The sequence below is a fragment of the Mytilus galloprovincialis genome, chromosome 4 (assembly GCF_965363235.1).
Source record: "Mytilus galloprovincialis chromosome 4, xbMytGall1.hap1.1, whole genome shotgun sequence".
NCBI lineage: Eukaryota > Metazoa > Mollusca > Bivalvia > Mytilida > Mytilidae > Mytilus > Mytilus galloprovincialis.
In genome coordinates this window covers 23,206,224-23,224,229 of record NC_134841.1, presented here as the reverse complement: position 1 = coordinate 23,224,229, position 18,006 = coordinate 23,206,224, and the positions used below count along the sequence as shown (strand labels likewise).

At 31.0% G+C, this 18,006-nt stretch overlaps 1 protein-coding gene across 1 annotated transcript; it reads right to left on the bottom strand.

The window, feature by feature from the left end:
• Positions 1-834: 834 nt before the first annotated feature.
• LOC143071658 (uncharacterized) lies at positions 835-17,589 on the bottom strand. The gene is made up of 12 exons (XM_076246128.1): positions 17,411-17,589; positions 10,576-10,764; positions 9,951-10,079; positions 9,631-9,694; positions 9,125-9,270; positions 8,412-8,486; positions 5,735-5,884; positions 4,614-4,683; positions 4,118-4,170; positions 3,516-3,697; positions 2,551-2,705; positions 835-1,017 (listed from the first exon to the last, which is right to left on the bottom strand). The coding sequence occupies exons 1-12, from the start codon at positions 17,496-17,498 to the stop codon at positions 957-959; spliced, it is 1,362 nt and encodes a 453-aa protein (XP_076102243.1). The 5' UTR covers positions 17,499-17,589; the 3' UTR covers positions 835-956.
• Positions 17,590-18,006: the final 417 nt, after the last annotated feature.

Here is an 18,006-nt window from a genome sequence, read left to right as displayed (position 1 = left end):
ATTAAATTTTTAAAAATCAACCTGACCACATCCTTAAATCGAAGATTATCACATACATGACAGAATGACAGAACATGAAACGAGAGAAAACCTTAACACTATTTCCTTACATGTTGTTAGGATGTTTATTCAAATATCGAAGGGAACCTTTGCATTTTATACAAACTTTGCAGTTGTGAAAAGCATGACATTGATCAGCACACTTCTCCCAGTGCCTTGCACATCATACAAATATTTATATTAAGTAATTGAAACAAACAGAATTTAGTTTTGGTTTATTAACAAACAGAATTTCGTTTTGATTTTTAGCAAACAGAATCGTCTATTTCCTTTACATGTACATATACAATAACTCTGTGAGGTCAAATTCCTGATGTATTTAAGTTTTCACATATTCAATCCACAATGTAAATGACAGTCAAAGATATTGAAAAAAAGAATCCTAATAGCTAATTGTTCTTGGTAATGTTGCCATTTCTGATACTTCACCTGTAACGCGCCTCGAATTCAAGTTGTTATTATTTTTTCAATCACTGACACAATACCCCTGTTGGTTGACTGTTGATCTCCAAAGAGGATCATCAGCTCAACAATTAGTGCGTTGCTAATGACATAATTTAAAACCTGTTTTTAATTATATATTTTAATGCTAAATATGGGAATAATATAAAACCAAATGTTCCAACTCTCTCTTGGATTAATTTGGATATTATTTGCGACAAAGAACCACTCACGGATGTAGGTATTTATAGTCTTGGTTTTCAATGTTATGACTTTCAGCGTTCTGTGTGATTACAGTCCGCACTAAACTGATGTTGTATTTAAATTGCAAAATATCAATATATTTTTTTTATTACAACAGTTCATCTAAATATAATAAAACTTCATGTACGTTAAAATTTGAAATATACAATTTGCGATTAATATTGATTGTTCCATTCATTAGCATTGGTTGTCTAGCGCCATCTCCGTGATCCAATGTAAGAGGTGTATAATGTTAAACATCGAGGAAACAATCTGAAATTAAGAAATTGTAGGTTTAATTAATTTATGAATTGATTTATATTACAATGTTACCAATCATAAAACAACATGTTACCCCCGCCACTTTCTGTAATTACTTGTTGTATTGTATTATATTATAAGTCAGGAGCCTGTAGTTCAGTGGTTGTCTTTTTTTCATGTCTGTCATATTTGTTTTTAGGTAAAAAAAAAATTCTTCTGTAAATTAGGCCGTTAGGTACAAAATGTTCATGTCTGGGGCTTGTATAGCAATCACTTATTAAATGTGGTGATTTAAAAATAACAACGATCGAGAAACTGATTTAAAGTTAAAATGAGATGAAATACGAATTAGTATTTGTTATATAGAGAATAATACATGATGATGGCAAAATCCGTATCATATGTCGTATCATCCCGAGACATCAATATCAGCCCAAGGGCCTTTAGGCCCGAGGGATGATATTGGTCGAGGGTGATACGGCATGTGATACGGATTTTGCCATGTATTATACACTTTATCATATATTTCAACAGAAAAGTATTATATTATATGAACTGTTTTCTGATCCATAGCACTTGGTTACTTTCAGTTCTACTTTTGTCTTGTTTCAAAGGCCTTAAAAGAACTGCTCAATTACTTATCCGAAGCACCTGGGTTACCTAACAATTTGCGTGCTGTTGTTTTAAAAATATTTTGTTTATTATTGTATTAATTTGTGTGTTTTGTATTTTTCATAGTTGCATTTAGTGTGCCAAAAAATATGAAAACTTGACGTTCGTGACGTCACATACAATATGAAAACTCGACGTTCGTGACGTCACATAACAATGACGTCATTCAAAAAAATTACCTATTTTGAGGAAAATTTTTCTTAAGCCAAAAAAAACCCCAAACTGACTTTATGTAAAAAAAAAAAAAAAGTAGGGATGTGATAAAGGGTATGCGATAAAGGGTGCCCATCAAAGTTGAGCGATATGGATTAAACAGCAGGCTATTTATCACATATGCAACACTACTGTATTTACTACTAAACATATGATAAAGTCTATATAATAAAAGTGTCACAATATATATTAAATAAAATACGAGTATGTAGTTCATGGATGATTTATTTATATCCGTGTGGCCGATATATCTCATGAGCTTTACAGTGTTTACCATCTAAACTACTGAAGATATGAATATAACAAAACAAAAGTAACCTTCCGATATTTTTTCCTTGTTCGTGGTGCATTTGAATGAAATTTCACAATGTATTATTATTTGGAAGAAAAGAATGATGATCGTTCTATACATATGAACAACACTTTAAATATGTAATAAAAAATACCGTGACGGTCAAATAATCGTTTACCTAGCTAGTTATAAAACCAGGTTTAATTTACCGTTTTCTACTAAAGAAAATTTCTGTACGAAATCAGGAATGACTGTTGTTGACAATTCGTTTGATGTGTTTGAGCTTTTGATTTTGCCATTTTATAAGGGCTTCCCGTTTGGGATTTTTCTCGAAGTTCATTATTTTTGTGATTTTATTTTTGACCTACTTGATATATACGTCCGGTGTTTCTATTTGGTGACTCTCTCCATCAATGTTGAACCTTAGATTCATTTCATTCTGGTTAGGGTCATTGTTTTCTGTGGCTCTAATATGTACGGCTTTTATCTTCTTGAAACTCACAAAATGTTTCACCGAATCCAGCTATAAGAAATTCAATGAATGTAAACAACAAAAAAGTGTGAAACGAAGGAAAAAAATATTTTTGGAAAATATATGTAATGATTATAAAAATCGATTTGATTTACTGACAAAACATTGACTTTCCATATACACAAAAAGGAAAAAAAAACTAGATAAACAACAGCAGCCTTCCAAATCCCATCTGGCAAAATCCTTTGAACTGTGCACACTATGTTGTGTTTGTTAGGCATTTTGAACATTGTATATATATAAAAACAACAAAATCTGACTGAAATCTCTTTTATCATGTAAAATATGCTAACACCTTTTTTAAAAGACTTTCGAATTCAAACAGGTTGAATTGCTTTCTCTTTTTTGTCTTCGAGAATATTCTGCATGAATTCTGCATCAAATAAGTAAATAAAAACATTCGGACAGAAATGGTGAACAACAAGTATCCATTCGAATACCAAATTTCAGCGAAAAAAATCAATCAACAAAACTCAAAAAATATGTCCAGCAATTTGATGAAAGAAAAAAGCATTATTCAAAGATCTATAATTCTACTTTCAGACATTATGGTGATGCCCTGTCACAAAAAAACCCATATTTCAATAAATGCTTGCATATCATACATGTATTTCCCAGTAGAATTGATTTTAATAATACCTTAATTTCCTATTTAAATACATTTGTATATACATATATATTCGATGCAAATGAAAAATTTCAGAAATAATTATACCCCCGCTTTAAAAAAGGGGGGGTATACTGTTTTACCTCTGTTATTTTTCTCATACACTTTCTATACAACTACTATGCATAACTTACATGCTCCTGAGAAAGTTGATACAGATTGACAAAATGCTTGGCCATAGCCCATCTACCGCACATAGTATAATCTAACAAAAAGAATTGGTCTTTTTTTGGCGGCTGTTTATCATAAGGTCGGTCTTCAAAATCTAAGTCGTCCGTCCCACCTATTATATTTGTTATTCTTTTCGTCTCGGTTACTGTAAACAAACAAGTATACATGCAAATATTCCAAAATAGCTCACTGCTACATAAAATATTCTGAAAAAATTGAGAAAACTGGTGAAGGACAAGGATTGTTTTAGAGCTCATTTGTTCCTGAAATTACAACACCAGGTTTTCGGTGATGTTTGTGTTTTCCGAACAGCCCTTTTCTTTTCGTCGTTTTTTTTTTTTTTTTTATTTTGTCATGACTATGTCAGTTTGTTTTCGATATACAAGTTTGAGTATCACTTTATTATTTTTTTATTCTCTTTCTTCAAACAGAATAAGACAGGTGTAATCATTCAGGTACGATAGAAATAGCACCAAAACTTAAAATAACATGTTACTCAATATCATATTGCATCTGACATTTCATGTTATAAGTTATTTAAACTACAAATATCACTAAAACTAACCTTTCAAATTAGCCTTTGTCTCATCAGTTGTATCACCTGAATCTCTACCTTCTCTAGATAACAATAAAACAAACACATATTACACAACGCATTCTTTGTCTGTTCTGGAATCAACACTGTTTATAGCGGTATACTACTGGTGCCTTAATTTACATTGGTGGATGAAACAGTGTAAATTGTACAAGTTGTTCCTTCAGATTTGATGTCGCATTTTTTTTTAAAATTCTGTCTTTTCGTTTTTGCGCATGTGTAGATTTAAGTAAGATCGAACCTTTTACTTTTTCAAATACAATATGTTTGCTTTTCTCTGCGTTATATATATTCAGTTCACAGTAATTGCGTATTCATTTGACACAGACTTTATTGGAAACAATAACAAGGAAATCAATGTAGTCGATGGCGGAATGTATTAAATCATTGCTCATACATCACTAGGTCATTTATTTAATTTTAGGTTGAACTTTAAAATGTATATCTATATTACAATTTAACTTACAAATATTCGTATGTTATTTCCACTTCCAACTCTCTGAATTGTTTTAAAAACACGCGCATGAACGGCACATCTACAATTGTAATTTAGATACACGGTATAGAACAATACAGTACAATAACAATATGCGTATTATGATGACATTGTGTATGACAAAAATATGTACAATATTTCAAGTACATTTCACACCGCTAAAAAGACCTTCAAGTTACTTTAAATAGATACTACTATTAATTCAGATAGACAACAGGAATCTTATATATAAATGTTGATTGTTCAAATATAAAAGTTGTCCGAATATCAAGACAATTTAAAAGGAAACGAAAAAGGACAAGTTTAACAAAAATTATCGAAATAAATTTTAAAAGATATATTATTGACAACTATAATCCAAATTAACTCCTCTGAACGTAAAAGGTTTAATATTTGTTGTATAATACTTAAGTTATAATACTTATGATCTACTGATCTCTTCTTCGGTTCCCAAATAAACTTGTTTTGGGAAACAAGACAGACAAGAGTTGAAGTAGGAAGAGTATCTTGTTGCAAATTCATTGCTGAACACAACTTTTATTTTTAAAAAACAACCACATATCAACAAAACATTATGGCAATCGGCATCTGAAAAACTGACAAGTCGCCTGAGAACTGTAATGCATGTAACGATGCAAAGAGACTCTGTGGATGGGTATATTAACATTATAATATAAGTATACCAAAGAAATCTAGAGTATGCAAGAATGTCTAGGTTTTAATAAAGGCGTAATGTAGACCGTTCCTCGGACACACCAATACCGTTTAACGTTTAAAAAGACTATCTAGAAACTTTAAGAGGTAAAACTCAAACTAATAGTGACTATAGCTACCATAAGATAGTCCCTACACGTATAAAGGAAGTGAAAATATCATAAACATTATTTAGATTGTAATGAAGGAAATAAAGATGGAAAACTTCAATTGAAAAATATAAGTAAAAATATGTGAAGCAAGAGAGGTGTATTACAATATATAGAGCAGTAAAATTGGCGCCACAAATAATTTTATTAGGTTTATTCAAATATCTGCCAAACAAAAACTTGCTTTCAACTTATTTATCTCTAGTAATGTTCCTAATTATGGCTTACATAAATAACGAAATGTTTTCATCCATCTATAGTTAACATCAGTATCATACATCAAATCTGAGTAGAGGACATAACCAAAACATATGATTCCATATCCAATCAGTTTGTCGTTGTTATAACAACCAACTGTGTTATAGAGGTCTGTTTTACCTACAAATAAAAACAAACATGGTAATAATGCCATGCCCCTGCCACGTGGTAACGTTAATAGTAATAAAAACGAATGATTTTTGTTTCAAAAGGCACGACCTTCATGTTATAACATCATTATGATTCATGAAATTTAGGTTGACATTTTTATGATGCCTTGCTATTTCCAAGCAAATTATTTTAGGTATTAACCTGTTGGCAAAATGTGGATAAGAAATATATATAAAAAAGAAGATGTGGTATGATTGCCAATGAGACAACTGTCCACAAGTGACCAAAATGACACAGACATTAACAACTATAGGTCACCGTACGGCCTTCAACAATGAGCAAAACCCTTATCGTATAGTCAGCTATAAAAGGCCCCGATAAGACAATGTAAAACAATTCATACGAGAAAACTAACGGCCTTATTTATATAAAAAAAATGAACGAAAAACAAATATGTAACATATAAACAAACGACAACCACTGAATTACAGGCTCCTGACTTGGGACAGGCACATACATTAATAATGTGGCGGGGTTAAACATGTTAGCGGGATTCCAACCCTCCCCCTAACCTGGGACAGTGGTATAACAGTACAACATTAGAACGAACTATAACAAGAGTGCACACATTGAAATGTCTCGCCTTCTTTACTAATTATTGATATTATGTTGATAGTCCTAAGTATAAAGCGTTATTACACCTGTCACATAAACTTAACATTAAACAAGATAGTTAAACAAAGACCAATGAACCATGAAAATGAGATCAAGGTCAGATGAACCATGCCCGGCTGACATGTACAGCTAACAATGCTTCCATACAACAAATATAGTTGACCTATTACTTATAGTTTGAGAAAAATAGACCAAAACACAAAAACTTAACACTGTCCAATGAACCGTGCAATTCAGGTCATGGTCAAATAAAACCTGCGGGACTGACATATAGATCAATATATATTTCCATACACCAAATATAGTTGACCTTTGGCATATAATATTAGATAAAAAGATCAAAACTTAAAAACTTACCTTTGACCACTGAACCATGAAAATGAGGTCAAGGTCAGATAACATCTGCCCGCTAGACATGTACACCTTACAATAATTCCATACAACAAATATAGTAGACCTATTGCATAAAGTATGAGAAAAACAGACCAAAACACAAAAACTTAACTATAACCACTGAACCATGAAAATGAGGTCAAGGTCAGATGACACCTGCCAGTTGGACATGTACACTTTCCAGTCCTTCCATACACCAAATATACTAGCCCTATTGCTTATAGTATCTGAGATATGGACTTGACCACCAAAACTTAACCTTGTTCACTGATCCATGAAATGAGGTCGAGGTCAAGTGAAAACTGTCTGATGGGCATGAGGACCTTGCAAGGTACGCACATACCAAATATAGTTATCCTATTACTTATAATAAGAGAGAATTCAACGTTACAAAAATTCTGAACTTTTTTTCAAGTGGTCACTGAACCATGAAAATGAGGTCAAGGACATTAGACATGTGACTGACGGAAACTTCGTAACATGAGGCATCTATATACAAAATATGAAGCATCCAGGTCTTCCACCTTCTAAAATATATAGCTTTTAAGAAGTGAGCTAACACCGCCGCCGCCGCCGCCGCCGCCGGATCACTATCCCTATGTCGAGCTTTCTGCAACAAAAGTTGCAGGCTGGACAAAAATCAGTTGAAAAAGGCTTAACTCATCAGATGGACAAAAATACAAGTGGTCGTGCCCGGGTATGCATGCTTGAAATTATAAAATGTATCTTATCTCATTATATTTCTAAAAAGAACTGCGTGTAGTTGTGTCCCTGTAAAACACAATCTAAAAACTTTATTGGATGGAATTAAGACACTTATAAAGAAACTACGGTTTCACCTCTCTCAGGCACAGTTGGCCTTACATGGATTCGGCTATTTCACGTTCATTTTGATCATATAGCATTTCAATAGTTTCGGTTCTAATACATCCTCGGCTTTAAAATAGTTGGCTTCGATCGAACTGATAAAGGTAAATCCAGAAAAGCGAGTCTGACGTATGACATTTATGTAACGTGTTGTTTTTATTATTAGTAAGAAGTCAAAAGTAACAAAACCTTAAAATTGACTTTGAATAAATTGTGAAAAACAAAACGTATATAAGATAACAAAGTATTTGCATTTACGTTGGAAGGTTATTATTTCATTATAGTAGTAATTCTTATAAAGTGTAAAGGATATTAAGGCACATGAGTTCTAATAGTATAAGGTCTTCAATGCAGCTTACAGTGCATGTTTAAATCCATTAAGAAGATTGAGAGAATTTGAAAAATCAATATGCTACAAATGTCTAGTCAAAAAGCATGAATAATAGTTAAAAAAAGTGCCCTTAATCAATAGTTGTTCCCACCACATTTGTACTAACCGTATTGAATTATACATGTAGATTACAATAGGTCACTTTTTTTATATAAAAAGTACACAGACCTATATTTTCTGAACAAAAATTTAAAGCAAAATAAGAAAAACCTCTTATAATGTGTAGAACTGATGTCATTACATCCATTACTCCATGTGCAAGTCTAGCAAGTCCACAAGCAGACCCTGTAAAAGAATTCGAATATAGTCATTGTTCAAATAAAATGTTATTATTTTTTTACACACTCAATATGTTTCCTCTTTGAGTTAACTGAATGATATGCAGATACTTATAAAGTCCAATAGATAAAGCTAACACATGCATTTGTTTATGTCTATTTCTCGATCAATAATCTTATATATCAATCTTATGACCAGGGACACTTTTGTGTGAGTTATACTATATTCCAATAAGCTTACTCTAGGATAAGGCGAAAATTTATAACTGTTCTAAAATGTATAAAATTCAAATATTTTAATAATAGTAATCCCAACAAAGATATTTAGTCATAATTCCCGTTAACAGTTTCAATTGGTGGAGAACAGACTTTTTATTTTTTGAATTTTCCAAAATCTACCTCAATTACGGTACTTATCAGTGATATTAAAATCTCATTAAGAATATATAATTTACTTATATTTTTAGTAGCAATAGTTCAAATTGTACTTGAGCACCTCTATGCAATTAATAATAATGTTTCTTTCGTTCTATGATGTTTTACATATAACTAAATGGTTTGAACCTTAGTATGACAATGCATGTACTAAATTGTATATCAAATTTAAAGTTGTATATCTCCTTTAAAATTAAAGCTTTCCCTTACCTGTCGGTATAACCCCAATAGGGAAATCCATCTTTTTCAAAGGAGTAGAACTGCTGTTGAAATCTACACCAGCTTCCTGTTGTCTTTTTCTCATTAGAACATTAATAATTTCTGAACATGTTCCATCCCCTCCCATTATAACTAACCTGTCAAATAAATAATTCACGGATTTTTTTCTGGTATTTTACATGGACTGAGGGAAAACTTGACTAAATTAAAGATTTCGTTTATCAACTGCAAATTAAATAGAAAATTCCAATCAGATGAATATTTACAATGCATGTTTTCATGACGAGGAACCAAAGACGATATCTTGACCACTTGTTTAATTACAATGCATGTTTTCATGACGAGGAACCAAAGACGATATCTTGACCACTTGTTTAATTTTGGTACATTACTACATTATTCTTTTGCAATGATGAATTATTTTTTTTGCTTTAAATAATATTTCATCTTGTTATTCTATTTAAAAAAAATGACAAGTTATGTTTATCTGAAATTACCCGTCCACCGAATTAAAGTCGTAGTTCTCTGTTATTTCTGTAAAATGGAACGCTCTTTGTGAAACTGGAAAAAATAAATCATGTCATTTAAACAAAACTGTTAAAAGTTGAACTATTTCGTGCAAACGTACGAACCATAAGATGGATTTTTGACTTGAACGGATAACTTATTCCAGTACGGATAATTAATCAGAACTGATATATCGGATATTTGAACAGAACAGATAACTTTCTAACACAGCATGTACATAAAAATAATGTACCACTTATAAACAACCATTCTAACTCTGAGGAACTCCGTGATTGTAAGATTTACTCACCAACAACATCTGTTTGTATCCCTGCAAGCTGCAAAACAGGAACCACCGTTTGATCACAAACTTGTTTACCTTTTCCTTTTCCACCAATTGGATTAACAAACACAGCTAATTTTCGCGGTCTTTTTGTAACTTCGAAAATGTAAAATAAAATACTGAAATAAGTGTTTATTGTCTGGGACATGTCGTAGCTTTTGATACGGACTGATTTCGGACTGCTCATTGTCGTCAGACGATTCATGAAATATTTGCGACTGGAATTAAGCAAGCAAGAAGAAACAAAATCAATCAATTACTGTGTAATTGAAGGATTCTTATGTATTTGTATGTTCGGTTTCTTACGCTTATGAGGAAACTTATTTCTTTTTATGTTCATATGATGCAATAAATTAGCTGCGGCGTCTTTTTGTTTATGTTACGATGTTCTATGACTTCATTGGGTTCTTTCCCTTGTTTTGGTCTTGTATATTAATACTTCATTTATTTATCCTCCTAAGGCTAATGATTGTTTATAAATGCAATGTAAATTTACAACTGTTATGTGTTTATCGTTAACAACTGCTTACTAGTATTGTGTTTATCGTTTACAACTGTTTATCAAATACAAGGACATTAATACAAAACACACCTGTACTGATTTTCTTTGAAAGAGTTTCCTGGAAATCTCTTAAGACATGTTCCTCTGATTTAATATCTAAATGCTCTTTCGTCAATTTGTGATTTGGAAACGGATGATCTTGTATGTAGTGAAGTCTGCATGCTTTCCAGTCACTCGATACTTTTTCCAATGATATAATATCTGCGTATGGACACTTATCTGTAAAACAGAAAAAAGCCAACATAAGAGGTCCTTGTTTTGAAGATATATTAACATCACATGTTTTTATGAACTTGTGCTTTCCTTGCGAGGATAAAAACCTGAGATTGCTATTTGAAGTAAAAACAGTCTCCGGGACAAGTTTGCAATTCCGCTGAGTGCAAAAGTTGTCACCTTAATTTTTGGAATTAAGTCAAAATGAAGTTGATAACTTGGTTGGTATTGGTTCCCTGATATTTGTCCTAAATTGTTTTGACTCTAGCACCACTGTTGAAAAAGTTATGCCCCTTTTTTTCCACAATTTCCTCAGAGGAAAAGTAGTTTTCCTCAAGGGAAATCAAATTTCCCTAAAGGAAAAAGATTTTTCCTCAAGGGAAATTGTTTTTTCCTCAAGGGCAACACGTTTATCAAGCACTCATGGTATAGATTTTTATTAAACACACATTAATAAACATCATTTACATTAAACAGCAAAAAAATATTGATGCAAGATGTCATTCAATAATAACTTTTAGTCTTTTATGTATAGGACAAGAACTATAGAAGATACAAAGAAATTATAAACAGCAGAAATGATAGGCAATTTAAGATTTGCAGAAGCCAACTAAACCTTAATGGTAAGGCCACTTTTATTTTTAAAAAAGTTATTGAACTTGAAAGATGATTACTATAAAAATAAAAAGATGTGGTATATTAAATATGAAAGCTATTGATCATGGCTTATAGAAAGCAATTGTAGGTCTGTGACAACCTTCACTAATGAGAAAATCAATAACCTATAGTCAAAGTAGGCACCTATAAAAGACCCTTTGATGCAAAATTGAAACAATCCAAACTGTAAAACTAATTGCCTAGTTTATAACAAAATAAATTACAAAAAATATATATGACCGGTATGAAACAACAACAACAATTACTAAATTTTAGTGTCAGACTAAACTACAGGCTCCGAACTTTGGACAGACACAATAGGAATATGGCAAGGTTATACTTAATATAAGATGTGGCATGATTGCCAATAAGACAACTCTCCACCAGACAATCAATGATGTAAATTTCCTGCAAACACAGACTGGTCTACTGTAAACCAACTAATTTTTCGCGAAAACTTTAATTTGCGTTTTATACTTTCTAGTCTACTTCGCAGCTATTTATTTTCGCGATTTTCAAATTTACTTTTTGAAAGTATTTTAATACATGTAATAAGGAAAGATACATATGAAAAACATTCACAACGAATTATATTCGCGTTATATTTCTAAATGCGAAAATAAATTGCTTGTGAAAATAAATCGCTTGCGAAGATAAGTTGGTTTACAGTTAGCAAGAAAATTATACATTTCCCTTAATTGAAAAGACACAAAATTAAGTACTCACATTCACTGACAGCTTAAGTTAAAAATCCATAAAAACTAATGCATGTAATAAAAAACAAGTTTATGAGCACTCAACCCTACCCTAACTTTAGACAGTGGTTTAACAGCTCAACACACATATATATATATGGGTTTAAGAACATAAATTATTCGACCTGTTAGTCAAATGCGTTTTGTTTAAAAATGCTTTTTGACTTTTTTGGTCTTTTGGAAAATGTTGTTTGTGCTGTATTTAGACCCTTCTACAACGAAATTTGTTTTACATGCACACGTATAAAAATTGCGTTTTTTATCCAACGCAATCATAGGTTTGAACGTAGTTTTCAATTTAGACTCGTTTATATATATATATAAAGAACAAACTGCCTCAACTTGAAAGATTGATAAAATGCACAAAATCAACTAATATAAGAACTATAGACAAAAGCATTCACAAGTACAAAATGTAAGAAAGGAAATATATTTAAAATGTTCATTAACATGACAAAATTAACTTTTGTATTGCTGTTTCTCTCTCCATTTATAACATTTTATTTGTTTATTTTGTGTATTTATAGGTAATCAGACATATTGGTTTTCATGATCAACATGATCAATAGGTCATTACTGAAGAGGAAACTTAAAGTTGAAATTTATATACATAGTGCGCAATTGGATTAATTTGAACTGAAATGTGTGCTTTCCTGCAAAAAAGAAATAAGAAAATCATCATAATCACATGATAATGGTCATAAACAAAATGGAGTTCTATCATAGATACACAAAAACACTATTGTATAAAAGCAACAACATATTATATATATTAGTCGAGAGAAGGGAGAAATGCAGAAAAAATACTGTTTTGTTGTTGAAAAAAGGAACACCCGTTTTATCCACTCATTTACATCGCTCCCTCATATCAAATATACGGAAGAAGATCGTTGAAGAACAATTTGCAAAAATGTTTTCTCTTAAGAGAATTGAAGGAAAATGTTCAGTGAATGGAATAATGTATTCACTGAATTCTTACGTAGTGGATTGAATAACTGTACACAAGCTGAAACAGAAGAAAATTTTAAACTAAATTAACAGGAAAAGTGTTTATTTTATTATTTAATCTGCAAATATAAACAAATTCTTTAGAACACCACAAATGGTATGACATTCAAATTGGTTACTTTTATGTATTGCATTGAAACAATTACAAAGAAAACAGAATCATTTACTATGATTTATTATACATTAAAGTTTAAGTTATATAAAAAGTATGAACAATACCTAGACCTAAACAGTCAGACTGTATTAATTTTCAATGTCATTATAATGTTGAGTCAAACTTTTATTAAAGTTTTCAATATCATTTGTATCAATTATTCAGTCTTGTAAAAATCATCTTCTGACATACTGTTTGTATACATGGTATAGTGAAGAAAATAATGTTTAATGAGTAAAAAAAAAGGGAAAACATTTCCTTAAGGGAAATTTGATGTTGAGAAATTTCCTTAGAGGAAATTTGAAGAACAATGATTTCCTTAGAGGAAATTTGTTGTCTTGAATTTTCCCTCAAGGAAAAGTGCTTGTTAAAAATTTCCTCACAGGAAAAAGTATTTCCTCCAAGGAAAATTTAAAGCTGCAAATTTCCTCACAGGAAAAAGTATTTCCTCAAAGGAAAATTTGAAGCTGCAAATTTCCTAAAAGGAAAATTTTAAGCTGCAAATTTCCTCAAAGGAAAAAGAATTTCCTCAAAGGAAATAGAATTTCCTCTAAGGAAATAGTTATACAGCAAATTCCCTAAGGGAAATCTTTTTCCCTTGAGGAAAAAACAATTCCCCTGAGGAAAAAACAATTCCCCTGAGGAAAAATCTTTTTCCTTTAGGGAAATTTGATTTCCCTTGAGGAAAACTACTTTTCCTCTTAGGAAATTGTTGAAAAAAGGGGAATAACTTTTTCAACAGTGATGCTAGAGTCAAAAAAATTTAGGACAAATTTCAGGGAACCAAGAAAAATTTAAAGCTGCAAATTTCCTCACAGGAAAAAGTATTTCCTCAAAGGAAAATTTAAAGCTGCAAATTTCCTCAAAGGAAATGGAATTTCCTCTAAGGAAATAGAATTTCCTCAAAGGAAATAGTTATACAGCAAATTCCCTAAGGGAAATATTTTTCCCTTGAAGAAAAATCTTTTTCCTTCAGGGAAATTTGATTTCCCTTGAGGAAAACTACTTTTCCTCTGAGGAAATTGTTGAAAAAAGGGGCATAACCTTTTCAACAGTGGTGCTAGAGCCAAAACATTTTAGGAATATTATCATGGAACCAGTACCAACCAAGTTATCAACTTCATTTTGACTTAACTCCAAAAATTAAGGTGACAACTTTTGCACTCACCGAATTGCAAACTTGTCCAGGAGACTGTTTTTACTTCAAATAGCAATAATGTAAGTCCAAACTAGTTTTCATTATAAATCCATATCGGCCTGCCTAAATGCAATGTCGATTTTGATTTCGAATCCATCAAAGTGAGTCATCATATTATTAACCTCAATATATATTTAACAACAAGAAAAACATACAATCATTATTATGATGAGCTTTTTCTCTATTATGATGAGCTTTTCTCTATTATGATGAGGTTTTTCTCTGTTATGATGAGTTTTTTCTCTGTTATGATGAGGTTTTTCTCTGTTATGATGAGTTTTTTCTCTATTATGATGAGCTTTTTCTCTGTTATGATGAGGTTTTTCTCTGTTATGATGAGTTTTTTCTCTGTTATGATGAGGTTTTCTCTGTTATGAGTTTTTTCTCTGTTATGATGAGGTTTTTCTCTATTATGATGAGGTTTTTCTCTGTTATGATGAGGTTTTCTCTGTTATGATGAGTTTTTTCTCTATTATGATGAGCTTTTTCTCTGTTATGATGAGGTTTTTCTCTGTTATGATGAGTTTTTTCTCTGTTATGATGAGGTTTTCTCTGTTATGATGAGTTTTTTCTCTGTTATGATGAGGTTTTTCTGTTATGATGAGATTTTTCTCTGTTATGATGAGTTTTTTCTCTGTTATGATGAGGTTTTTCTCTATTATGATGAAATTTCTCTATTATGATGAGGTTTTTCTCTGTTATGATGAGATTTTTCTCTGTTATGATGAGATTTTTCTCATCATAATAGAGTAGATCCTAATCATAATAAAGAAAAGCTCAATCAAATTTAGCCGATTTTATTCGGTCATCTATTTATTTTATGTTTAGTGCATATTTACATACCCTTATTATATGCTATATATACTCTAGAACAGTTTGAATTCAATAACACCAATAATGTTCGTTTTTTCTCTGTTATGATGAGGTTTTCTCTGTTATGATGAGTTTTTTTCTCTGTTATGATGAGTTTTTTCTCTGTTATGATGAGGTTTTTCTCTATTATGATGAGTTTTTCTCTGTTATGATGAGCTTTTCTCTATTATGATGAGGTTTTTCTCTATTATGATGAGGTTTTTCTCTGTTATGATGAGATTTTTCTCTATTATGATGAGCTTTATCTCTGTTATGATGAGGTTTTTCTCTATTATGATGAGCTTTTCGCTATTATGATGAGCTTTTTCTCTATTATGATGAGGTTTTCTCTGTTATGATGAGGTTTTTCTCTATTATGATGAGGTTTTTCTCTGTTATGATGAGATCTTTCTCGGTTATGATGAGCTTTTTCTCTGTTATGATGAGATTTTTCTCTATTATGATGATCTTTTCTATATTTTGATGAGCTTTTTCTCTATTATGATGAGCTTTTTCTCTATTATGATGAGATTATGATGAGGTTTTTCTCTGTTATGATGAGGTTTTTCTCTGTTATGATGAGGTTTTTCTATATTATGATGAGCTTTTCTCTATTATGATAAGGTTTTTCTCTAATATGATGAGTTTTTTCTCTGTTATGATGAGGTTTTTCTCTATTATGATGAGATTTTCTCTATTATGATGAGGTTTTTCTCTGTTATGATGAGATTTTTCTCTGTTATGATGAGGTTTTTCTCTATTATGATGATATTTTCTCTATTATGATGAGGTTTTTCTCTGTTATGATGAGATTTTTCTCTGTTATGATGAGATTTTTCTCATCATAATAGAGTAAATCCTAATCATAATAAAGAAAAGCTCATCATAATAGAGAAAAAACTCATCATAATAATGAAAACCCTCAATATAATAGAGAAAAATCTCATATAATAAAGAAAAACCTCATCATGATAAAGAAGGAAGTACCATAAGGCAGTTACGGCGTTCCATACAACTCTGACAATGACATGTGATTTTTTAATAAGACCAACGAGTTGAAAGATAGTGTCCTAGTATATCGAATAACCCGTCAGTTGATTTTGACCTTCACTAGCAAACAGATAAAAAAAAAACTTCAGAAGGAGAACTATTTTTGTGTAAGGGACTTTAATTAATATGGATTAAGAGAAATTGAGTTTGTGATATTAATCTCCTATTTTAGGTACTAGTAGATCAATGTTTTAAATTAATAGAAAAAATAGTCGACAACAAAACACATTCAAGATCACAAACTTATGAGATGGATGATTTCTGAAAATTCAATGCTATATGTTGCTCCATAATATACTACTCATGTTGATGAATTTTATAAATATAAATTATAATATAAAAGTGGGTGTGCTACAATAATATAAGTACACTTAAAAGACCACGTACAAAAACAAGAAGATATACACTTAGCACATGTTTGTTACAAGTTAACGTTCTACATTATCTTTTTACAATCAAATTTAGCCGATTTTATTCGGTCATCTATTAATATGTTTAGTGCATATTTACATACCCTTATTATATGCTATATATACTCTAGGATAGTTTGAATTCAATAACACCAATAATGTTCGTTTGCCCTAAGCAAAAATAGCCAATTTGTTGGTAAAGTACTTGAGTTTTTATCAAGTGACATTTTGATATAGCTATCGAGAGTACTTTCTTCACTTATTATATACATTCATGACATTTGTATCGAATACTAGATCGAATACAATCCTGATATCATGATGCTCTAAGACTACATTAATTAAAACAATACGTTGTCTCTTCAAATTAATGTAATTTTCAATATTTATACATCATATATATGCATTAGTTGTGGGCTACACAACTATCTTGTTGATCATCTGATCAAAACTGTATCATTCAAGCTATACTTTTAATCTATAAATAGCTACTATCTCATATAGAAAAAAATATATATGTATAACTGTTACCTGTATTTGATGGCTATATACAATGATATATACTTACGTTCTTCTTTTCTCGTTGAATACACAATGCCTGACTCTCCTATTTGTATTTCTGTTGAAGCACCAGATATTTGAACGTTAAAACTCATGGCATCTCTTGAGGCGCGATAAACAGATATTTCTGATAATTTAGATTTGTTTACATCAATATGCTAAGTATGGCTAATGGTTAAAAAGAACGATAACTCTACTACAAACTATAACAATAAGGCGTATATCTGGTTTGGTGTCATTCAGACTATATATATATCCGTGTAAAATCTGAACAGTTTATATCTTAGCAATTTATATAGCATTGTGTAAATGAAGATATAAGAAATGGGTAATCTATTATATAGCTATGTTTGAATGGTTTCGAAAATAAACTAAATGATAATGGAATATATAAGTATTATTCAAATCTACCTTACACCCTCTACAACTTGTCAAGAACTTATTGTCCCCAAAAATCCCCAAATACGTCTGTAACGGACAATATACACACACAACCTACCCTGTTGACCTTGCTAAGGTAAATAAAGTTGGGATATCACATTGCATGAGAGCACAAAAAAGTCATTCTCAGCATTCATAGGGTTTAATATGAAGTACTCCGTA